This window comes from Diorhabda carinulata, chromosome X, assembly GCF_026250575.1.
Source record: "Diorhabda carinulata isolate Delta chromosome X, icDioCari1.1, whole genome shotgun sequence".
Taxonomy (NCBI): Eukaryota; Metazoa; Arthropoda; class Insecta; order Coleoptera; family Chrysomelidae; genus Diorhabda; species Diorhabda carinulata.
The window spans coordinates 62526747-62552883 of record NC_079472.1 but is presented as its reverse complement, the minus strand read 5'-3'; the positions used below and the strand labels follow the sequence as shown (position 1 = coordinate 62552883).

Here is a 26137-nt window from a genome sequence, read left to right as displayed (position 1 = left end):
GCTATTGGATTTCCCATAAATAAATCATAAATTACAGAACAAAATTCAACGACACCCCCTCACAGACGGTCCTGGAGAAATAACCCCTTAAATAAATTTTCACGCAAACCGGAGCTTCTTGAAAATTTGCCCGATAAAGCCGGTCCTTGTACTAGTTAATGGGTAACATAATCTCGGTTTTTTGAAGGGGAAGAAAATGAATTAAAAAATGAAATAATTGAAAAAAAAATATTCAATGATGTTTTTGTAATGTGAATAATTCAAAAAAAAATTTATGTGTTTATGATCAATAGAGTATTTTTATGAATAATTTGTGCTCGTGTGAATATTTTCCTTCCATACAAACCAGAAGGAAAATCTAATCAGGAATATGTTAGGTTATCGTGATTAGAGCAGTCCCAGGTAATCCTGATGATGACCATGTAAAGTAATCTTGACAAGGATCTTATGGTACAATTCTGATAAGAACCATATAAGGTAAACCTCATCTGTGGTGGGTTATTTTAAGATATATCAAAAATATGATTGAGGAAAAAATAGATATTTTTAGTCTACAGGGTGGTCCGGGATGCATTTCGATAAGTTTTTATAGTTTTTTTTTTATTTAATAACTTGTTGGCTAACTACTTGAAATTTCTACATTTCAATTTTTTCCTTATGTAAGTAACACGAGGCTCGACAGTATACAGCTTAATTGGAAATGTTTGATTGTGTTTTGAGTATTTTCAATAGATAATAACAATTCCTTGGTACGTACAACGTTCTAAAAATCCACATATCTCCTAAACCGTAAATTTCATGACGTTCGAATGTATAATTTAGAAAATATATTTGAATAAAAGTACTGATTTAGCAAATTTAAATGCCTGTAACTCAGAAACGACGAGTCGTACAATACATCAAAAATGATTTAGATTATTTAGACGTCTCTTCGAACTACTCTTGTCGCAAAAACTCGTCTATGCGCAATGAATCATCAAGAATAATTAGTTATTCTTTTTTTCAGGTTTCCCTAAGACTTTCGACAAAAATGAAAATATTTTTTTAAACGAGAGAATCAGGAGCATTTGATAGGTATTTTTAGTTTTTCCAGAGGACACTTTGGGCCGGAAATAAAAAATATTTTTCCGAATTTGCGACCACGGTTTTAATTAATATTTTTTTATCGACTCAACGAGAAAATTCGGGGTTTGGATTTTCAGAACGAGCATCGAAAATTCTTTCGATTCATATATTTTTCTAATTTTTCCAAATATTTGGCTGTTGGTTTGATGGAGCTCTAAAAAATTGGGTGTAGATTTGACAAAAACAAATCGTAAGTGAACATTATCAACCAGTGTCATTAGCACCAAAAACGTTTGTTAAATTAGACAAATTAATGTTTATCGGAGTCAAGCGGTGCGAGTTTAAGCAGATACACCCACCCGCGGTCACCGATCCGCACTCCGCACACTCTGATTATTAGTGGATGTTTAGAGCAAATATCTGTGTGGGCGCTTTCCTTATGTAGCTAAAGATGGTGAGCGCCTTAGTTATATGGTTCAATTATCATTTTATGTTCAATATAGTTAATATAGTTCTTACTTAAAAACAGCCTTCTACATAAAAAAGACAACAACTGAAAATGATTTCGAAATGTAAAAAGAAAAAGAATGATTTTTCTTTCACAATATTAGATAATTGGTCCACCAACACCAAGGTCTTTGTGCTTTATTTTATAACCCCGAATTGGGTGCTCTGACTAGGGTAATTATAATATCAAGGGCGCAGTTATAGAATCTCGCACAGGGCGCAGAAAAGACAATTTACGGCACTGCAACCAATATTATTTTTCTGTTTATATTACAAATAATATATCTTGAGCGTGAATTTTTCTGTCGACAACTATATCCGCAGCAGGAGTTTGTTTAATTCGAATCTCATATTCCGTTGATAGCAGAAACTGATTTAATTAAAATAATGACCAATAATAATTTATCTATATCCTTGATTTTTCTGAAAAACACGGTGTAAGTTGATACGGATGCTTCATTAAAATATGTTGAAGTTTACGCAACAAACAAAACTGATAATGAAGTCCCTCAATATAGAATATCAACGTGTAATAATAAATATAGGTTGAATGTGGAAACAACATTACTCTTCATTAAACGAAACTGATAAGGGATTTTAGTAAAATTTATAATCATTAATTATTTATGTTGTCTCGCAGTGCTTTGTTTTATACGAACTCAGAATCTCGTGTCGTATAAACTAGAATCAAATTAGTACTTCTCGATAAATAATTTAATTATTCTATAAAAAGTGCGTGTGTGGTGATGGTGAGTTATTAGTGAGTGCGTTGTACAAGTATAATTGGAATAATGAGGTTCAAACAGCAGGTCACCAGGAGGATTATAACAGGTATTTGTCTTTCAATATGATGTTGAAATCATATTCTGAACGCTAATAAACATTGTTGTCAAAAAAATAACAATGGTTGATAATGCAATTAATTAGGTTATGTTTCTTCGAGCAGGAGGTCACGGATGTCGTTCTAATATGTACATTGTTGCCAGTTGTAACAATTTGCTAAAGTTAAATAATATAAATGTTATCATTAAGGAAACCCAAAGCGCATATTTCGTATACAAGTCCTGTTCATCAAGTTTAGAGATTAAAGAAATAAAAACAAATATTTATAATTTGATATGGCTTCATTTTTTTTTTTCAAAATATTATCCATTAAGATCAATATTGCATGCGTTCAAGCAATTTTTCCATCCCGATTGAGGTAGTGATTTGAACCGCTTCTCAGGTGTAGATCTGCGAAAATAAGAAGAAATAATTGAGTGTCAAACTAGGTATGATCCATCAATTCGATGTTTTGACAAAGCTTTTGCGATCGTTTTTTTTTGAGTGATTGTCAAACTATGCGGTATCCAACGCGATTAAATCATTTTGACAGCCGAATTTTGATGCAATATTGAATGTATGCGAGTGGAAACTAATGCCCAAATATGTTTCAATCTCACAGTATATCACATGACGATTTTGCAGTATCAGTTTACGCACAGCTGATGTTAGACGACGTGCTTCATCACCAAATGTGAAGCGAGTTGATTTAATCCACGTCGAAAATCATTTTTTTTTTACCTAGATGAATGCTTCAACTATCTGTAAAAAACTAAAACGTATTACAACATTTTCTAAGTACGTTCACCATTAAAAATGTCAAACTTTATGTCAAATTGGCTCAAGTTTTGAAATTTCGATCTAAAAATAAAGATAGATGCTTTGGCAGGCGTTTCAATACAATTTTATAACTTGTTAATTGTTATTATGAATCAATTATTTTTGTTGTAGTCCTTAAGAAACAAATCTAGTCTCAAATACCACAACAAAACTTCTAATAGCCCTTTCCACCACCATTCTATTTTAGTCCACTGCTTGTACAATTTGGTTTGGAGTTTAATTTTAATGATGACTAGAACCTTTATGCCTTTGCATAGATTTAGTATTATTACTTTCCTATTTTCTTGTTTTTTTTAAAAGGAGACGTTTTGTGCAAAATAAACTTGGGTAAATTCGGTAAAACATTGTTCTAAATGTAGCCAAATTCTGGTTAAATGTGGCTATTCATAGATAAATATCTGTACTGTCGTTATAGCCACTTCTAAGTTATGGAAACAAAATGCTCAAAAATCGCGACATAAAAATGTCTTTACAGACATAAATATAATATAAAATGTGAAGTCAAACCTTATTTTACAACTTCTCACTTACCACCTATTGTTTGATTAGTGATTCTGGATAATAAGACAAGAAAATATAAAGCACTTGGTTCGATTTCAATAGGAAATTCTAGGACTTGACTATAACTACGTACGAAACAAGAATTTTTGACTTATAGTGTCAAAAATTTAGTGAGTTCGCAAAAATATGTATGCAGGAGTTAGCGATGCTTTACACAAACTTTCAACTTTCAGCGTCGATCGATTTTATTTCAGTGCAGCTCGAACGACCACTCTGTCAAACTGTCCCAGTTTTGAGCTGTTATAAAATGTTTGACTAAAGAATTGACGCCAACACAAATCAGAGGAGGTCCTCAGACGATAACTACTTCAGAAAATATTCAATTATTGGAAGAAATTGTTCTAAATGACCGTAGCTCATGGACAAAAGGAATTTTAGTACAGATTGGCTTTTCCAAAAAAAATTCTTTCAGGATCCTACATGAGCTTTTAAATATGACAAAAATTAGTGCCGTTGAGACCAAGAATGTGTAATCTGACTGAAGTCTAACAGGTGATGAAACCATAGTTTTTACTATGATCCGACATCTAAAGAAGATTCCATGGATTATCATTGGAAAGGAGATCCCGTACCAAAAAAATCTGAAGCCACGAAAAGCACGAGAAAAAACTGAAGTTTACAATATTTTGAGACTACGAAAATATCCTTTTGATTATTAATATTATTTTAACTCACTAAGGTGTTTGCTTCAAAAAAAGATAGAAAAGTTGTTCCATGATTATATAGGATATTATTAGATGACCCACAACAAAATGATTTCTAAAATTAAGGATTTTGTAGAAACTTACGATGATATATTGAAAAATTCTGAGCCTACTATAGAACCAAACAAAAATTCAATGTCAAAATATTTTATTACTCAACATATTCTCCTCTTAATTGGATACATTCATTACAGCAAACCTGCAACGTTTCTAGAACTTTAAAAAAATTGTTTCTTCTTGCTCTGCAAACCAGACCTTCACAGCTTTTATTACCTCTTCGTTGGAAGAAAATTTACGACCTTTGAAACTTTTTTTTCAGTTGAGTGGTCAGTTATGTCGAATAGTATTCCCCAGTTATTGTTCCACCCTTTTCCAAATAATCAAGCAAGAACTTTTCCAGTAGTCTTGGAGAGTGTTGCCATTTCATCGATTGTTGTTTTGTTTCTGGATCGTAGATATGCACTCAAGTGTCATCTGTAGTAACAATTTGGTTTAAGAAGTCTACATCGTTTTTAAATCGAGAATAGATCGAACCTTCTACCCTTGCACGCTTTTGGTCAATATTCAAACATTTGGGGATCCATTTTGCAGCAATTTTGCTCATGTCCAAATTGACGTGAACTATATGATGAACGCGTTTTTATAAAATATTCAGTGCTTTTAGTTATCCGTTTTAGCCCAATTCGACGGTCTGATAAAATCATGTCATGAACTGCAATCTTCAATGGAAAATTTACCTCTTTTGAAGTTTGCAGTCCAATTTCTCACGGTCGCATACGAAGGACATTGATCACCAAGGGTATTAAGCATATCTTCGTAAATCTGCTTACCTCTTAACCCTTTTTAATACAGGTACTTGATGAAGGTGGATATTTTTTTTCTTTTAATTTATAGCGTAACTCTGGTTTACTTTTTTGACGTCAAACTTTACACTAACACTTCTAATAAGTTATTGTTCGTTGAAAAAAATAATAAAATTGTCTTACAATTTAGTAGCGTTCGGTAAAAATAATCAAATATGAGCTCCCTCACCCCGTATTCTAGAAGTTTTCTATCTAACTTAGTTAGACCTAGAATTAATATAAATAAGGGTTGAAAGGAAACTGTCAACTTGACCAGATTCTCGAATACAAATTAAACTAATCAAGTGGCCGTAAACGGGCAATGTCCGTTCGCCGGCAGGCAATAGTGTCAGGTTTGAGGCACTAATTAAGGAGTCTATGTGAGTCCCTTGTTATATCGAGTGGTAATTTATTGAATAATAACGTAGAAATCACCTACATAAATCTCTATTATGTTATAGCGTTTCTGGACAACGGGAATCTATAAAAATACCCCTTGGCGCCTTGAAATATACACCTCCACTGAGAGAGCCGCTTCTAATTGTTTGGTAGACAGAAAGTTAATTGGTAAACTGAGAGATATGATGACAATTTAATGTAATGAATGACATGTTGAAAGTTTATTAAATTGCTTTCTCCAGACCTTTTATTTTCAAGAAATTCGTCCCAATTTTATAAATAAAAGCGTGTTTCTTTGTGGTACAACGTAGATATTTGAAATGTTTATAGAACCTCATACCATCCAGCTCACCACGTGCTAACCTTGGCATTGGTTATCCTTCTAATCCATCAGACGTAATCCATATTCATAACGAACGGAACGAGCTTTTTTCTCAGATTTGTTGGAGTTGTATATTCACGCCAATCAAGATACTCGTCAAGGCGATTCAAACCAGTCCAAACTCTATTGGATTGCGTTATTAAATGATGGAGTTCCTATGACCACCTCCAGCTCCATAATCAGAACAACTGTATGTCAAAATATTGCATAAACTGAATAAAAGCTTATAAAAAGAGGTCCCGACTCACATGTCAATATTTGACAGCCAAATAACTTCTCCTCTAATAACTTTTGTCATATTTATAACATAAAGTTTTCCAGTGAAAGTATGTTTTTTAAGTAGTAGATACAAGATAAATTGATTAGAACGTCGAACGTCAACATATTTACAACTGTATATATAGAAAATCATAGATTTAGTTGACGAGCATAGCTACGAGGGCTGTTTGAAAAGTTTTAGAACTTAAAGAAATAAAATATTTTCCAGAAGCATTTTCATTTATTAACAAAGTATATTTTTTGAACTATATAATTTTTTAGAAAATACTCTTATTTATTTAATATTTACAAGTAATAGTTGCCGTATTTTTTTTCTCAAAATAGGCCTTTGGGCAAACGATAACGTCTCAATCTCTTGAAAATATCCCTCTGCAAGTAAAACTTGTAGGTTGGGAAAAAGATGTTGTAAGTATCATGGGTAGTCAACCAATTCGAAAGTACGTTGTTTTGATGTAAAAGCATTTTGTTCTTTTTATCAAATGCAGTTTTGTTTTACTTTTGTGAAGATTTCCTAATTTATGTTGATGAATGCTGGCCTTACCCTCCATATATTGCGCACAGCTTTCTCATGTTCAAATTTTTGTGGATTTTCTTCAACATTTGGTCGACCAATGCGATGTTAGTTTCCGCAGGTCATACGGCCTCGTTCAAACTATGCTACCCAATATTTTACAAGTGATAAAGAAGGAGCAATCTCACCAGAATAGAATCTAGTTCACAAATTCATTATTGATGGCTGTGGTATTTTTCAAGCAACTACTGTCATCAGGTACTTCGGGAATCATCCTCGTACTTCTCTACAAAACATGTTGAACAATGTCGACAAGTATAATCGAGAATATGGTCTGATACTTAACGTTAAAGAAACCAAATATGATGCCCAATGAACAACTGCAGAATAATCGAGAGGACTACCTGGAAACAAGTGTTGGCTGGTCAGTGGATTACGTTTTCGAATAGATAAAGCTATAAAGCATCGTTTATGAAGGTCAAAAAGCTTTTCTATAGCTGCGATCTCAGCTTGAAACTCAGAACACGGAACACGGCTCAAGTAATATGTATGTCCAGTCGTCTTGTATGATTTAGAAGCTTGGATCCTCAACGCATATTGCGAACGAAGACTAGACCGTATGATTCTGAGAATATCATGGAAAAATCATTGGACCAATGTTGATGTTTTTAGAAAAATAGAGGACGTCCTAATTCTAAAATGGAAAGAAGGTAAAAAATATGACATTCTGCAGTTTATAACGTAGGAAAAAAAATTTCGAAGATCTCAATGCGAACAATCAGAATTTTCTTCCGGGATGGTTGGTTTGAACCTCGACTGTGCAATGGAACAAGATTGGCTGTGAAGAATGTGATGAATAACGTCATCAAGGGAACAAATATAAACGGAAAATACAAAGGAGAGAATGTTTTGATCTCGCGTATACCGATTAATCCAACGGATTTACCATTCGATTTTAAACGTTTACAATTTCCGGTACGTCTGGCTTTTATGATAACAATAAATAAATCGCAAGGCTAGTTGTTGGAAGTTTGCGGAATCAACTGGTTTCCCTGTTTTGGGCATGGAAAATTATACGTCGGCAAACCGAAATCTTTATTTTTATTTACGCACCACAAAACAAAACAAAAAATATAATTTATCAGAAAAGTTTAAATCGATTGACTGTATCATAACTGTGTGTGTCTGTCAATATCAAATTGAAACCTCATAAATAGCTAGTTTTTCAGGAAAAAATATGTGTAATTAATTGAATAATAATAATAATAATAATAATAATAATAAAACTTTATTCAGATCAAACTTTTTTATTTGCTTTGATAAAGAAAGGATTTCTTTTGTTTGTTCTAAGTTTATTGTATACAAAAGTTCAGGTTGTTTAAGTCTGCCGGGTCAGCTAGTATTTCCATAAAAATGATTTTTTAGTAGTTTTTGATTATTTATTAGTCCCCAAATATAATTCAACATTTCTCAACTACAAATACATTAAATATGTACTAAAATTAATTTATATTGACAGTTGCAGGCCTGCTTTTGCTTGAAAATCGAATCCTCATTGTATGAAATTATATAATAAAAGATTTTAATGGAATTCCTTACTTTTACATAATTATTGCATGAGTGGATTATAGGGTTGATAATTCCAAATTACCTTTATTCTTATGGTCAAAAAAAATTAAGAAATGACGCTACTAACGATGTAAATATAGAATTTGTTTGTGTTTCTCCCCAGTACATTTAGTTTTAGGAAATGGATCGTTTCTAACTAAGTAAATTCACACTATTAGGAATGAATCGAGTTAGTGTTTACTTATTAAATTTATGTTCCTCAAACCGCAATACACAAAAAAAAAACACCAGGTATTTTATGAGGCGTGGCATATCGTTTACAACGTTAATACCAGTTAGTGAGACAACAAGTCGGTGCCAAAATAATTAACATCGACTATTTTTGTAACGTTTTATAGGTGTCGACATTTAAGCAAGATAAATTAAAATTTTCCTTTTTTTTCGAATATATACAACCTCAACAAGAGCTTTGTTTAAAATTATTTTATTTACAACACACACGGTACTTTAGATATTTTTACCTCTTGATTAATTAGTTAATACCAGGTAGGAACAGCTGGAGTAAAATCACCAGACAGACGTATCTGTTCATCTGTGAAGTAGAAATTTATTGAGTGCAGAAATACTGAAGTCGACATAGTATAAGCAAAAACGAAAATTTAATTGAAATAAATTAATCAGAATCAACTATTAGCTAAAGAGAAATAAAGTTCATTTATGTAGAGTAAAATCATATAAAACTACGTGGTATTAAACTCCGAACGGTTAAATATTGATAACATTTTTTACGCCTTACCATAGTACACCACCATTATCACAAATCTAACCTAACCTAACCATGGTACACCACCATTATCACAAACCTATCCTAACCTAACCATGGTACATCACTATTATCACAAACCTAACCTAACCTAACCATTGTACACCACCATTAACACAAATCTAACCTAACATAACCATGGTACATCACTATTATCACAAACCTAACATAACCTAAGCATGGTACACTACCATTATCACAAACCTTACCTAACCTAACAATGGTACACCACCATTATCACAAAAATTGAAACATTTTTTTCCTAATAAAAAATATTATTCGAAATTTTTAATAGTTTTTATCATTACAAATTGAAGACAGACTTTCTATTTATATACATACACTACGGGTCAAAAATTTTTGCCCACACCATAATCCATTCATTTTTTTCAAAATAATAATCTTTAACAAATTTCTCTTTCGTGTTGTCAAGCGAAGGTCGAAAGGGCGTCTTACCAACTAAAAATAATGTTTATATTTTGAAGGGTGAGTGCGAAAATTCAAAACTCGCAAGTACCGGCGGATTTGGTTGCTATTCTTCAACTCTGATTTATATCTTCGTTGTTTTTGATTGTAGTTTAGTTATAGTTAGCTCTATGAGAAGCAAAAACGTGCTGTGATTTATACTTTTTGGCCAAGACATCTTTTTGTAAAATTCGTATACAATTTTTTTTTCGTTCTCTCAAATTCAGACTTTTAAGTCTTAAAATAGATAAAACCAAGAAACTGTCAGTTGGAGCGAGTGCATTAATCATAAATATTCATAGTCTAGATAGAAGCTCACAGTGAGAAAGAGATGGAGAGGAGCCTTTTTGGAAGGGTCGCAGTGGAGAAACCTCTTTCAAGACGTCAAAATAAAATTAAAAGGCTGCAGTAGGCTAAAGAACATAAAAATAGGATGCATGAAGAAAACTTTATGGAGAGATAAGTCAAAATTTTAGGTTTTGGATCTAAAAAAAGAGTTTTTGTGCGCAGGTCAAAGGAGTAACGGATGCTAGATCTATGTATAATGTCAACTGTACATTCTGGCTGGCGCTTGTTCAGCAGAAAGTTCATCTTCTAGCATGATAACGATCTCAATCAGTATTTGAGAGAATTGGAAAGGAAAAATCTACTAAAAGTAATAATTTTGGCGTCGTAATCGCCCGACCTCAACTCGATTGAGATTTTGTTGACAAATTGAACAGGGAAGTCAGAAAGGAGTGTTCAACTAGCTAGCATCACACACCTTTGTGATATCCTAAAAAACGAATGGAACCATCAAGACGATACGACGGTTATTTGTAGAAATTGTTTCGAAAAATGTTTATCGACTGTACTTTATGGTTGTAAGTCACAGCTACTTACCCATACTATTTCCGTGAATACACTACATTGTACCCTATGGTATTTGAGAGCTATATTGACCATTATATTGTTTATAGAATTGCCTTGGTACAAAAAATTCACCAAAAATCTAACAACATAGCAGATTCTAGATCGTCATCATCTAATAATGTATTTCCGGTTTCCACTAGTTATGACACTGGGAATTCTAGTAACGGCTCTCATTGAAACTGTCACTTTTAACGGCAGTGATTGATTAATATGATCATGGAAATTGTCAATGTCAAGTCATATTTTAAACATGACTTGACATAGACCAATTAGAAATAAATCTGTTGTAAATGCTCGAAGAACTTCTTGGCTTCGTTGGTCAATTCCTCTACGTCTTTTGACTATGAATCTGTGCGTTACTCTTCGTTTTAATTGTCTCTGATAATTTCTTTCGTCTCTTACCTCTTGCGCTATGTATCACGTAACTGCGCCGAGCTCACACGCGCATCTGAATTTTTATTTTGCATGACTCTAGATTTTATTGTTTGACGCCTAAAATTGGTCCCTTTGAGTTTTGTTGACATTGCTGACTATACATAGAACATATAAATAAATCAAGTTTAAATACTTATTAGTGAAAAACAATGACTTATTATAGTATTATTTTACTTACCTGTCACAATAATAAAACACGTGGTAAACGTTTCTGTTTTGATTTAAGTCTATTTGCAAAAAATGTTAAGTACAATATGTACAGATACGATTATGGCCGTTGTTGGTGGGAGCCCATAAGACTTGTGTTTATAAGAAAGTGAAACCTATTGAATTAAATTGAGAAAAAAAAACATAGTTAAAGGAAATTGAAATTATAAACTCTGAATAAGAATTTATCGTACTACAATTATTATAGTCGATTGCCATCCTGCAACCTTATTTCGAATCTACGGATAAATTTTAAAAAAAACGCGATGGAAAAATAGGGGTTGATCGTAGAATAGGTGAAAAATTGAGAAAAGTATGAATTTTGTCATGACAAAATAAAAATCTTGCTAAAAAAATTTATGATTAACAAATAAAAAATCAGGATTGATCGTAGGAAGGTGAAAATTTACGTTTGTATGCATTTTCTAGCGCTACAATATAAAAAAAATTTAGGAGAACGTTCAGTGTTGTCCACCCTTAACTTTTAGGTGTATTAAAAATAGATATCGGCCAATTCTCAGACCTACTGAATATGCATATAAAATTTCATAAAAATCGGTCAAACCGTTTGCGAGGAGTATGGTAAAATAACTAACATTATGATAGAAATTTAGTTTTGTAATTATACACCCCCCAATTTTCGTACTGAATCGGCGGAAAACAACAATTTTGATTATGTGTACACTACGGAATTCGTTTATCGCTTCAATTTCACATATTAGTTTTAGTACATGGTACGTGTTTGCTGTACTAGTTTTTGATTAAAATGTTACAGCATACGGAAACGCCAGCAATAATCGTATAACTAAAAATATCAGAACATTCAAACGTACATAATCCAGGTAGCGTCAGAAACATAAAATTAAAACAAAACACGACCGTAGGCAGAAAATAAATAGCAGGAAATTGTTGTTTGTATATTCATAATTGAAATAACTTTTTTTAAAGATGTTTCTATAAATATCTAATGGTTTTCGTTCGTGTTTCTTTCTACCTATACAAATCTATTTTGAAATATAGGTTCTTATAACAAATTGGTACAACAGTTGAGAATCGCTATTATTTATTCATAAACCTCTCACGTCCACTTCCGTTCTCAAAATAAAATCTTATTGAGTTTCAGGTGATGCTTCATTTCTCTTATTATAAAGATACGATGAATATATTGAGTATAATCCCTTTCGATCTTCGAACCCGTCTATTATTATTTTAATTGAGGTGTTTTATAACATACCACCTTAGATTTTTTGGTTACACTGGATTTACTTCAATTTTGGACAACCGATATAATAAAAATGTCCTAATTTTTTATTCTTGAAGTATTTTACCGATTTATTTATTCCGAATAAATAATTTTGAATGTTTAGAATGACCGTGGCTGATGTCGATAAACCAAGCATTAATCAATAATTGATTGTAAATAAAGTTGACAGGAAGTAAAATTAACTGAGCAATTTCTAATCCAAAACCATTAAAATGCTCCCAGAAGTACCTAGACGGACCTAGAGATGGCGGAAGTTGCTTAAGAAAACCACTGTATTAGTAAATTTGTAAACATGGAAAAATTTGTCATCGTTATGTGATACAAGTTTCCATTGGAAAGATCTTAACCCAACCAATATAAAAGCTGAAATAGATTCTACTCTGGGTGAGAGTGATCCTTCGTTACCAACAGTAAAATATTGAGTAGTAGAGTTTGAACGAGGCCGTACGACCTACGAAGACCAGCACCAAATGAGGTGAGAACTTCAGAAATCCATAAAATGTTGGAAGATCGTTCGATTGAAAGTGTGTAAGCTAGCAGACATAGTTGGCATTTCAAAAACTGCAGTACATCAAATATTAACTGAAAATTTGGACAAGAGAAAGCTGTGTGCAAGATGGGTGCCGCTCCATGGAATATTTGGCAATTTTTCACGGAAATAAAGCAAAATTCTTGCGCCTTTCATAACCATGGATGAAACGTGGGTTCATCACTTCACATCTGAAACAAAACAATGGACTGAAAAGGGAGAAAAGGCTTCAAAGAAGACAAAGACCGTTCCACCTGCTGACAAGGTTATGGCGTCTGTTTTTTGGAATGGGCGTGGGATAATTGTCATTGACTATGTTGAAAAACTAAAAACTATTAACGACGAAATTATTGCAACGTCTGAGTGGAGAAATCAAGCAAAAACCTCCACATTTGGCCGACCAAAATTAATGAATTAAATTTTGAATTGCTACCTCAAACAACCTATATGACAGATTTAGCCCACTCGGATCATTTTCTGCTCCCAGATTTAAAAAAATTACTCGGTGGTCAAAGATTTGTCAATAATGAAGAGGGTATCGAACTTATTGAACCTCGCTAGGAAGTTGAAGGAAAATTACGTTAAAGAATAAATATATATTTTTTCTACGACCGTGCGTTTTAACCCACTTTCCCACACGCATTTTAGTTTTGAAAATGTCACACTAGTGCGGGAAAGTAAAATTATGTAAATTTTGACCTTATTAGATAGTTTTTTACTTCTGAGATTATAACTATTGTTACTTCAGGTAAATAAATATTTACGAAATAGTCCATCAAATAAAATTTAAACCTTTTCTAGCTTTTTGTAGCATTTTTAATTTTTTGAAAATATAAAATAATAAAGATATTTTTTATATAACCATGTAAGTTGTTCAAAACGTCTTGGAAGTGACCGAATAAGTGCAATCTTCTTAATATTAATGGATTCATCCGACGAATAACTTCCCGAAGCCATTTTGAAGGCTGCAAATGAAACCTAACCTACCAAATGACGTCGTCACCGTCATCGTCATCTTTATGCGACCTGCAACCGATGCCATCCTCATCGACGTCATCTACCTTCCAGTTGAAACCAAATAACATACAAAATTTTAACTAAAATATTATTTTGTAATATACAAAATTTTAACTAAAAACTACTAATTATTATAAATATTAATATTAAAAACACAATTTGTTGCATTCTGTAGACTAGTAAGAATTGCCGGTCCAGTGAAGTTATTTGGTTTCAACTGGAAGGTAGATGACGTCGATGAGGATGGCATCGGTTGCAGGTCGCATAAAGATGACGATGACGGTGACGGCAACGGTTTTAAGTCATTTGGTAGGTAACAGCTCGGAATTAGTTTCATTTGCAGCCTTCAAAATGGCTTCGGGAAGTTATTCGTCGGATGAATCCATTAATATTATTGTATCGGATTCGATTTAATGTGGTTTAATTTAGAAGAAGATTGAACATATTCGGTCACTTCCAAGACGTTTTGAACAACTTTGACGTTTTAGTAACAATATCATGGTTATATAAAAAATATCCGTATTATTTTATATTTCCAAAAAATTTAATTTCATTTGAAAAATTATCTCCTTAATTTTGTCACATGAATTTAGAAGCCACTTTTATTGTGGTAGGGGCATATTTACATAGATTTCTTTTATAGTCATTTAATGAGAAACTGGTTTAGATTATTTAGTTTTATTATGTAATAAACAGCGTTGTCTCTAGACTCCAAGAATGCTTCAAATTTTAATAAAACGATTTAGCTTGCAACTTCACCGTGGATTCTCCACAAACTTTTCAGGAGAAATCTCATAACAACGATGTTTATAACTTGCCAATTTTCTCGTTAATAGTTTTCTTAACTAAACAGAACAATTATACGAAATCTTCCTGGTTAGAAATACACATAAAATTTACTACCAGCATAGAGAAAACGATCTAAAGAACATATTAAGAAATGGTACGACTTAGAGCTTGATCCAAATAGCGTTGAAGGAAAAAGCAAAACCAATTTTTATATTTTGACTCAAAATATCTCGGAAATTGTTTCATTTATTACTCAAAAATTTTTGGACTACAATTTTTTCATGTTAAATATTACTATTTGTGTAGAAATGTTGACATTATCAACAAAATCTTTTAATTATGGTACTCTAATCATGCAATAATAGCCCTAAAACAAAAATATATAAAAATTGCTTTTCCGATATTCCTTCTTCTCCATAAGTTAATTCAACGAATTTAATGAAGTAAACTTGGTAAAATTAGTCCAAAACATATGATATCAACTGACTGTCAAATGTGAAAGGCCTAATATAAAGTTTCAAAAGTAAGTATTTGATTGAACAACATCATTTTCACGTGTTGCATCTATTTTTTGGCTAAATTAGTAGATTTCGAATTCACAAACAAACAAACAACGATGAAAAAACGTAAAAAAAACATGAGATCCACCACTTTTTTTGTACCTGACTAACATTAGTCGTGATTCTAACCACGTGCGTACTGGTACTCACTTTTACCAAACACCTGTTCTACCTGCGTCACGATTCTGTTCACCTGATAACCGAGGACGATCATCATTTTATGTTTTCTTCTTTATTCTTCAAATCATCATGATCAATCATCAATGAGATCAACACAGAAAAAACTAGTTTGCTTGGAACTTTAAAAATACACTGCAAAATATTTTTATTAATATACAGTTCGACACATTAATTTATTATTAATTGAATGAATACAAAATGAAAATGATTCGATGAAATTCGATTTTTCAATTTCAATTTACTTTTTAAACATATGGTGATGGCCTAGGTGCTTGGAATGAAATACACATGATCTGTATCGAACAAAAACTGAAAAGAAGCAAAATCCAATTAACATGTCTTTTAATTTTTTTTCTTGAAATTGAATTAATTACTCCTGCGTAGTTTTGTGTTGTTTTGGCTTGACTGTCATCCACGTTTCTGAAATTTAACAGATTCAGGAGGCATCGCCCGCAGTACCTTCAACGTTGACAAGTTTTGGTTACATACAACCTTATCTCAGAAGAGATTGGACATTGTATAAAATGAAACCTAATGTTTCAGCATATATCTGCATAAATAAGTCTAAAAATCTTTTGAGGTGACTTCTAACGTCTCGATTAGAGATGATGAAATTTGCCATATTCAAGTTGTACTCGGTTTGATGGTTTCTAACTCTTAACTTGATCCTATTTTATAATTGTGAGTTAATTTAGTGGGAATAAGTTTGTAACATCACAGTTATAGACAATATTTCTTATCTGGAAAACGAAATTGAAAGTACTCAAAACTGATAACAAATCTGTGTTCGTTATTTGTTTCCTTTTTTTTTTCTTAAACTTTCACAGGTATGAATTTAAAGTACCTAACTTTTATCCGCTGCGGTTAGAGCTTACGGTTTTGCCCAATCGACAAATTATAGAAATGGTATGCTAAAAATTATGATTCATTCGCTACTGAAGATTGAAGAAGATTTCTACCAGCTACAAACTTATGATTTCCTAATCGAAACCGACCTAACATATTGATTTTTTAAATCAATTCACTCGATTCCAGTCACATAAATGGTTTAAATAAAAAGCGTATCGCGCAATAAATCATACATAGGACGACGGGCTTTTTCAACCCATCCTAAACACCAAAAATATAAAAATTAAAGAAGAAAAAATTATTTTAGATTATGAAAAATGAAGATGGATAACAAAAAACTTAACCATACAAACATTAAATTATAATACCAAAGGCAAAACAAGAAGAGGACAGATCTGTGAAAACAAGGAGAAAAATTATCGAGAAAAAATTATAACAGATCAACTTAACATGGAAAGAGGCTACAGAAATAGCCAAAACAGGAAGAATACTCGTCAACAGTATTGGTCCAAACCCACCAAACATCGCATGAGAATAACGATTGAGTTTTTTGGCAAATACGTAACCTAAAACTTTCGAAACTATGTCCGATCATCCAAAAAAGAATTACCTGTATGTAGCCAATTTCCAACTTTTAAGTCATGCATATTTGGATATCCAGGAGCGTTATCTGGATGTAAAAGGGCTTTTATCGGCAGTTTTTATAAACAACTGGAAGGTTTTCAATTTTTTGGTGATTTGAATGCTCGGAGATTTTTGGATTTACCCACAACTAGCAGTTTTAGCATAGGACTTCCAGAACCTTTTGCGCACATACTATTAACGTAATTCTTCTTCTTGGATTTTTCGACCAGATGCTCATCCGATGTTAAAAATGTTTTCGCTGGCAGTTCAGTGATTTTTTCATTTAGATTTGTAATAAAACTATAAATTGCTGCCTTCTCAGTAGATAATTCCTCAATGCTAAACATTAACGCGAAAATCATCTTTGTGCGTAATTTGTTGGTGAAAAATTTGATTTTTTTCTTTTAGAATGTCTCCAGAAATTGGGGCATATCTCTTTCTCTGTTGTTGGAGCATAGAAGGCTTCTTCAATTTGGAGATTTTCGCTTTTCCTATAGCATGAAATTCAGATATGGCCGTAGGAATTTCATATGTTTAATATTGGAAGTACATAATAAGAAATTAAAGGTATAACAGACTAACAGCTGTTGAAATGTCGTATATTTTCAGCTAGAATAAAGAAACACAAATAAAAACCAAGAAAAAACAAAAAAATCTCGATTTTTGTCAAAAAAACCGCTTTTATCAGCACTTTTATCAATAACAAAAGATCTGACAACAATGTAAATACTACAACAACTGGAGAGAAAATCCCTTTTAAGATAACTGAATACTTAAGACTAAGATAAATCTGTTAAATTCATTTCTTTATTTTCTACATTTGTATTCAAATTTATAGCGAGCATAAATCATAAATCAAAAAATAGGTATACCAAATACGTAACTACTCGAGTACCATTCATCGATTCATAGTATTCACACGTGTACCTGGTACTTTCTCCAATATTATGCGCTCCTAGTATCATTTTTTGTTTTGAAGCATACCCTTTGAACCCAAAAGGCTTTATTTATTGACGTGGATCTCTTCTTCTTCAACTTCCATTTCAAATACAATGGTTCAATCGAACAAGCAGAAAATAATTGTTAATATTATAATAAATTTGTTTAAAAATATAGGATGTAGCTGGAATCAATAATAATTTCCTATATATAGTGTGTGAAATAATAATAATTATTTATTTGTATGATATAATATAAAGCAAATTCAAACAGAAAAAATTTGAGTTATCACCAATATTTTCATCATTTTTTTTTAAATAATATGAGTTCCTTATAACTACCCTTTATTCACGAGAAGTACCATGTACAGGGTGAAGAATATATATTTTCTGATATAGTCATTTTCTTTGGAACAATTTCTTTTTACAATAAATGATATGTAAAATATTGAAGATTTCAATTCTCAAATAATGAATTTAAAAAATAAGAATTGGCTCCTATATAAATAAACTAATGTTTTTTACGTCCAAATAAATAATTCTTTACATTCCTATGTTCCTGATAATCCTTTCTATCACGTAATGGACTAAATTATGTGAAATTTCTACTGAATAAATAAATAATGATAACTTTGTGTATATTTAATTGAATATTGATAATGAATTGTAAAAATTTTAAGTCAGTTCGAGTTGATGCAACAAGTGTTCTACTCAATAATATGTTCTCCTGATCAAATATTCAAATTTGCCTTATTTGGTCATGCCTTTAAAAACACTGTTTTTATACTTGTTCAACACACATCCTTTACATCATAATTTAAGTAAATTTACCTTAGTTCAAAGTCGCTTAGTGTGATCTTGAAGTAAAATTTATATGGAAATTTATAATATGATGTCTTCTTCTTTTAATAAACGTGCAGGTCCTTAAAAAACTTTCAATAATTACATACTACTTATTACATACCACCTTGATGAATAGAATTTGAGTGCTTTCGTTGTGAAACAAATATGAAAGCAGAAGAAAAATGTCTGAATGTCTAATATAACAATTAGTAAAGTCTTCAATAACCAATTCTCAAGTACTCTTCCTAGGACGGCGAAGTCTCGTGCTGACTTCTTCTCTGAATTTTAATCAACTTGTTTGTTTTAATCAATTTCTTCTTCAACTTTAAGAACCTTGACAAAACTCTACTTGTGATATTAGTAGAAATTCACCAATATCTCGTTTTAATAGTAAATTTTGCGATTTTGGAAGCTAATTTCCTCACCAAATTTTCTCTCTCAGATATGTGTCGAACATCAGTACAACTTCGTTTTTAAGTACGATTTTATAATTGGTGGAAGTTGACACTTATGTCCCTGTCATTTTCAACTCGTGACCGTGGTTATCATGAAGATTAGACTACTCGTGATTGGAGATTATGCAGCTCGGGATTTAAAGAGCCTGCGCCAACTCGTGACAGAAATTAATGCAGTCTAAATTAACTTGAGGGTGGTGGCAACATTGAGGGTGAATTTTAACTAATTGCAAGTATGCATAATTATGTTATATGGAATTTTATGAGTTACAACTTCGGCAAATTTTATAAATTCATTTTTCTATTGAAACCGTACCTACCTAACGATAAAACGCGATTTAAAATATTTAGAAATATCTGGCTAGAATTTTTGGATTTACCATTTTTACGTGGATTAGATACTAATTTCCAGGTACTACTTTTGATGAATCCGTTACGAGTTGTATTATGTACTTGGACTACCTTTTCGTTTACCTGAAATATGCCCATTCCGCGTTGGCGCATCCTTATTTCAACAGATCAAAAATCGTCAGATGTAGTGTATCCTCTTAGTTGTGATTTCTTGTACTAGTTCGGAACGTCAATACTTACGAGTACGCTGTTTCATTGAAAATACTTCATTAACACTATATAAACAAAAATGTATTTTCGTACTTAATAATATAAACTATTAGTCGCTGGCCCTCAAACTCTAATTATATAACTGACTAGTTTCATGTTTACTTTGTTATTTATATAATTAACCTTTCGACTGTTGAAAAATCTTTTGCTATATGAATATATCAACATTTTTAGAAATTCTTGGCTCTTTCGTAGTGATCTTCGTTTAATATTAGTTTTGACAGCTGTGCAGAAAAATATTGGCATTTATTTTTAAAATTTTTGGATTTTTCATTTTGCTTTAATGTAAAAATGTAAAAATTTAATTTGTAAAATTAAAAAAGAAAAATTAACACGCATAGGCCCCGGCGAGATTCGAACTCGCGATCTCCTGTTTACTAGACAGGCGCTTTAACCAACTAAGCCACGGCGCCGTTGTAAACTATTAAATCAAGAGTTTTATTTAAATATAACTTTCAACTCATGTTTCAACTAGAAAATAAATGTTTTTTTTTTTAGTTGAAATATCTAGATAATTTTGATGGAGACTTAAGTAGTGAATTAAAATATAATTGGATAAAATACAATTATTTTCTAAACAGTTACTTAAATAACTTTTCCTACGACCACTTATGAAAATGATGGATCGCACACTCATTTTTACCTAAGAAAGTAGTTTATTTCACACATTTACTAAAAAATAACAAAACATACATGTATTAGAATGCTTCTTTTTCTTATGTTATATATGGTCTGGAACGATAGATGGAATACGCTAATACAATATGAATCTGGTTGGATGCCGAAAGGCAAAAGGCCAAAATCAAGAAGAAGTACAAAATATGATTTACAAATCAACTGCAATCAAGTAATTGTTATAATAACAACCTTACATTCAACTTTTATAACGTCTCAGAAACAAAGTAAAACAAAAAACATTAATAGTTATTTAGTTCTTGCTAGGTATCTAATATAGTTACAAAAAATTGGTTCTTTTAATGTTCTTTAGTTATAAAATATTTCATAATCATTATCTTTGTTTTTGCCATCTCTAATACTACGAAATAAAAAATATTTCTTAACTTTACAGCACACGTGTGATATTGTTTAATTGACTTTCTTATAAAAAAAAAATACGTTTGTTTTGAAGAATTTCTTACGTTTTCGTAGGAAAAATAGTGTACACAATTCGTTGGAAAGTGTATTTCGCACTCGTACAGTAAGTAAATAGTGCGAAATGTATCATTTTCCAAACTCGTTATGTAATATATTATTTCTAGCTGTAACAAATAATAAACTATTCAGGACAAGTGATTTTTACATAATTTCTATTATTTACATTATCTTGGTAATATTCTAGTTCTACATTGAGTCATAATCTATAGGTCCCCGGAAGGGTGTTTATTTTTTGGTATAATCCATAGGGGTTATCAATCTAAATCCTATATTGTAGTGCTATATTTGCAGAAGCAAAAAAAAATGCTCGGATATGCTTGCCAGAGTAATTTCAATTAAAAATTAGGTTTGTAACGTCGTATTTAGCTTTTTGTCGTTAAAATTTTCGATAGTTGAGAGTGGCCGGATTTATCATCAAGTACATAATTTTTGCCAAGAGGATTTTTGGTCTGATTCATCACATATTTGACTTTTGCTTATAAGTTCTTGTAATTAATTATTTTCCTCTGTAGCATTGACCGGAGTAACTTCACCAGTGGCATAAAACTTATAATTAAGGGAGTGGCCAAAAAGAATTTTAGAGACGTTTATCAGATATAACAAGGTCGCCTCTTCTGATATTTGATGGTAAAATACCAGCATTGGTAACTATTATTAGATAGTTCTTAATGTAGATGTCACATTCCTGATTGCCTAAATAACTGATTGAGACGTTTTCAAAAGCAATTCTCTGTCTACCATTCACTTAATAATTATATAATTATATTTAAACGTTTCTGAAATTTTATTTCAAATTATGATACCAATATTTCCAAAGGTTTTTATCCAAGTCATTTATATAAAGATTATTATCTAAGTCTACTCTTAGCCTGTTTTTTTTCTACTAAAATGTTTTGGTCTTCATACGTATTGCGGTCCATTTTCTTATAGTAGAGTTCGAACAACCCCCAAGTCAAGTATTTTTGGAAAATGTCTCAAATTGGGTTTCGCGCTGTTATAAAATTTTTTACCTAAGAAGTATTCATATTAACAAATATCAAAACGGAATGGAGGCTGTTTACGTTGACTTGTGTCTACCGTTTTTAACAATTGAAATTTGGAGATCCCGAGTCGCTAACTACTCCAGAAACCAAGTTTTCTGAGGATCTTACACGATTGTACACGATGGTGGCTTTAAAGAGATTTAACAGCCTCAAAATAGCCCTGATCTGGCTTCATACGACTATTTTTTATTAGCAAAGTCGAATTTCTGAGCCTTATATCTATCTGAGGATAAGAACTCTTTAAAAGCACTACTTATTTGGAAATTTTTATGTTATTGTTATGAAAGTTAATCATGGAAGTCCTCTTTATCTGAGGGGTAACTGTATATAATTACATATATCTTTATTAAAAGTTTAGAGAAAGCACAATCCACAATTACATATTATTGTGTTAAAATGTTTGGTTTAATTTAATCTGCAATAATTTATATTCCACCTAACTTCACTTAATTAAATTTAACAAACATCAGTCTCTCACCTTTTCATAAATCATCACATCCACCTTTTTGGTATCCTGCCACAAAATTATTCATATATAATAGCATGTAATTTCACAATTTCGAATTACCTATTTGAATTTGCCAAGAAAATAGATTTGTCAGAATTTCAGTCGAGCATGTGGTTCAGAACGTGAAGTGATTAATTTTATTCTCACAGTGGTCGTTTTAACCAAAGGAATTTAGGTATGTTTCCAGTGACAGATCTGAGCTAAGTATACGCAAAGATATACAACAAATATCGTTTAAAAAAACTAAAAAACACTTTTTAGTTTGATTCGCTTCAAAAACGCGCTTTTTAGTTTGTTTAAACAATATTTATTTTTCACTTTTTACTTCGATTTATTGTCAAAAATAAAATTTTTCTTCAAGATCTAATCATTAGTATAGTAAAAACAACAGATAGCAAACAGTCGTAAAATTTGCTGAAAAAACGGGATATGAACCCACGATCTGCGTACCCGGAGGTTGACGCCTTAATCCGCTCGGCTGACGAACGCAATCAAAGTGGTGGGATATACTAACATTAACAAGCCACTTGCTATTGGTACAAAGAAGAGTCACAAACAAACTCAAAAACCCACATGCATGTGAAGCTTATAAAAGCGTGTTAATTATAATTTCAGATGTTATAAATATTATAAATAAGAACTGGAAATTTGGTTTTAATTCCCGATATTCATTTTCTACAATTCTCGAATCACTCATACGTATTGTTCATATAGCAAAATATATTGAAACTCGTTAATAATAAGAGGTTATGCAACGCCAATAAAGTTTTGTGGTTTTTGATGTTAACCCTCTGACCGGAACATCCGTCATTTGACGGATATGGTCGGTGCCAGCGAGCTGTCATTCTGTGACAGCTTGAGTTGGTTCATTGCGACCATGCAGAAACCTAGTGGGTTATTATGACCGATACTCCATCTGTAACATAATTCAGAAGCAGGTCAACTAAAATTAGAACAAATAATGATAGTGGTGCTTCAAACCCACGTCAAGATGGAAGATGTTTCTTCCATCGCATCTCGAGCAGATAAACTTCAACGCAGAGTAAATTTCCGATTTTGCCATTACCAAAAGAATAGGAAGGCAGAATATAAATGTATGAAGTGTGACTAATCTGCATGTGCTGAATGTACAAGAAACGTTTGCAAAAACTGTGTATGAAGGTACAAAAAACGGAAACATTCTTTCAGAATGTCAGACAACAAAATACTTAAACAAGCGGACACCACAAGGGAAAAGGAGACGAAGAAGACCACGACCAAGCTGGATAGATTAGGATGTAGCTTCGCAAAACAAACAAAACAACAAAGAAAGTTACAAAGTTGTGATGAAACTTGACATACATCAAAAATAATGCAAGAAACGTAAAAAAAAGTAATTCTTGAAAATAAATGAAATTTCTATAGCGGATTTCGGGAAAATACTGCTGGAACGAGAGATAACATTAATGTATGGGTATCTCAAAGTAAGAAACAACAGAAAAATGGCATGGATAAGGAAATGCAGGAAGGATAAGTAACTAAACTGATGATAGTCAATCTTACTCCAGAAAGGGGATTGACATTCAACGATTCTGTCGAAGTTGATAGCCTTAATGTTGAAGGTGTGATTTAGTTGGCTTAAATAATATTCAGTTTCAATGATTTAGCCATGTGGTATAACATTTATCCGTCTCAGTTTATGAAAACTCCAAAGAACCCTTACAAATAAATGTTAATATGTAGCAGTAAATGTTCTCGTTTTCAATGTACTTTAGCTTTCAGTGTAAGTAAATTTGACATGCTTTATTTAATTCAAAATATACCAAACTATATAAGATACGATGTAATCGAATCCTATTATTTTTAGATTATCGGTACATAATTCAACTAATTATTTTCTAAAACGGTTTCCTTTGATCTTTTGTTGGTTTCTAAATTGTGTACCGTGAGCCAATTAGTCACTAGAATCCTTAAATCAGTTGAATTCCATATTTCTCTAGCAGTGATTAAGACCATGCTGTGTCTAGAAAGGTGTGATAAATAGCGTTGGCAGACCTGAAGGATGTTACGTAGCTTCGGCTACCGTTTAACCTGAAACCGTTCCAGTAGCGGAGTCATGTATGAAAATTATGCCATTTAAAACAAAACAAAAACCAAGTACTCAACTTAGTTAATCTATAGTGAAAAGTTGTGGGTTTTTCTGCTTCAAGTTATTATATAATAAGCTAACCTAACCTAACATTTCATAGTGACCGTATTAATATTGGAAATCTCTTATGTTTTCACTAACTAGATTGTTTAATACGATTGTAAAGTTCATCTATCCATTCAAAACATTTTTAACCCTCCTTGGTTAAGGTCAATTCAGACTCGAACATGGTGAGATCGGATTCGACCCAGTACTTTCAGAAATAACTTTTTTTGAGGGTTTGATTTCAATATTATTTCTTCATTTGCTTGATGAACAATGATTTATTTGCTTATAAATAACAAAAAAAGTTCCAATTCACATCTGATTCCTCGTGCTTTTTCTTTCGGTTCTGGTAAATGAAGAACAAAATTTTTGGAACTCGAAACTTTTGGTTCTTATGAAGTAGTTAGTAACTCATATTCTATATTAATTAGAACGCAATCTTCATAATCGGAATTCGATTCATTAGAAATCAATTTGGAATTCCTCTTGCTAACGTCGCATCTCTTCTAAAGCTTCTTCTGGAGTTGAAATATACTTTTTTATCCCCATAGTAGTTCAGATGAATAAGATCAAAAAATTAAACAATATTTTCAAGATTCAACTAACTGGGGAAGGTCGAAAGTAAGTTACTAGGAAGTGACTTTTTGGACAACTCACTCTGGTAAAATGAGAAATAAGTATGACTCATAGTATATCTGCAGAGACCTTCAAAGCTATTGCGCGATTGCTGTTCATAAAAAACTGACGCTGAGTCAGATCCAACCCCAACTTTACTTTAGAAGGGTTAATATTGATATGGTCACCATAAGATGTGAGGTTAGCTAATTTCTTGAGTAGGAACTGAATAAATTGAGTAAACTTGTCTTTTTATGATGGTGCCCTCTCTCCAGAATGGCCATCCTCTACTTACCATTACTAAATGGTCTTAACAGTGTATCAAATTTGTTATTTGTGAGTGAAAATGTTGCAGAGATGATTTTCTTTTTAGAAATTTTGATGCCCTATATATAACTCCTTAGTGAACCAACTTAGTATAGAGGTGAATTGCCCCCCATTCTAAATCAATTTATACATTTACACTAAATACACTAAACTAGTCACTATTTATTAAACTATGCACTAAAACTTATTACTAAACACTAAATAAGATCCTTTATACAAATCGGATTTCTCGATAATTCGGTTCCAGAATATAAACAAACAAAAAGGCCTTCCTAAACATTTATTTTATATAAACGACCATAACCTACTGTAAATAATGTATCA

General features: G+C 31.9%; 1 protein-coding gene and 1 non-coding gene across 2 annotated transcripts in view; one reads left to right on the top strand and one right to left on the bottom strand.

Moving 5' to 3' along the window:
* The first annotated feature begins 2061 nt into the window (after positions 1-2061).
* The window catches only part of LOC130902807 (zinc finger protein 1), a 574601-nt gene continuing 550525 nt past the window's right edge, over positions 2062-26137 (top strand). Inside the window, exon 1 of the mRNA XM_057815138.1 lies at positions 2062-2403. Within this exon, the coding sequence (XP_057671121.1) occupies positions 2364-2403 (40 nt within the window). The 5' untranslated portion in view covers positions 2062-2363. The remainder of the gene's footprint in view (positions 2404-26137) is intronic.
* On the bottom strand, positions 20332-20405 carry Trnat-agu (transfer RNA threonine (anticodon AGU)). The gene has a single exon. It is a non-coding gene; the product is annotated as a tRNA-Thr (tRNA).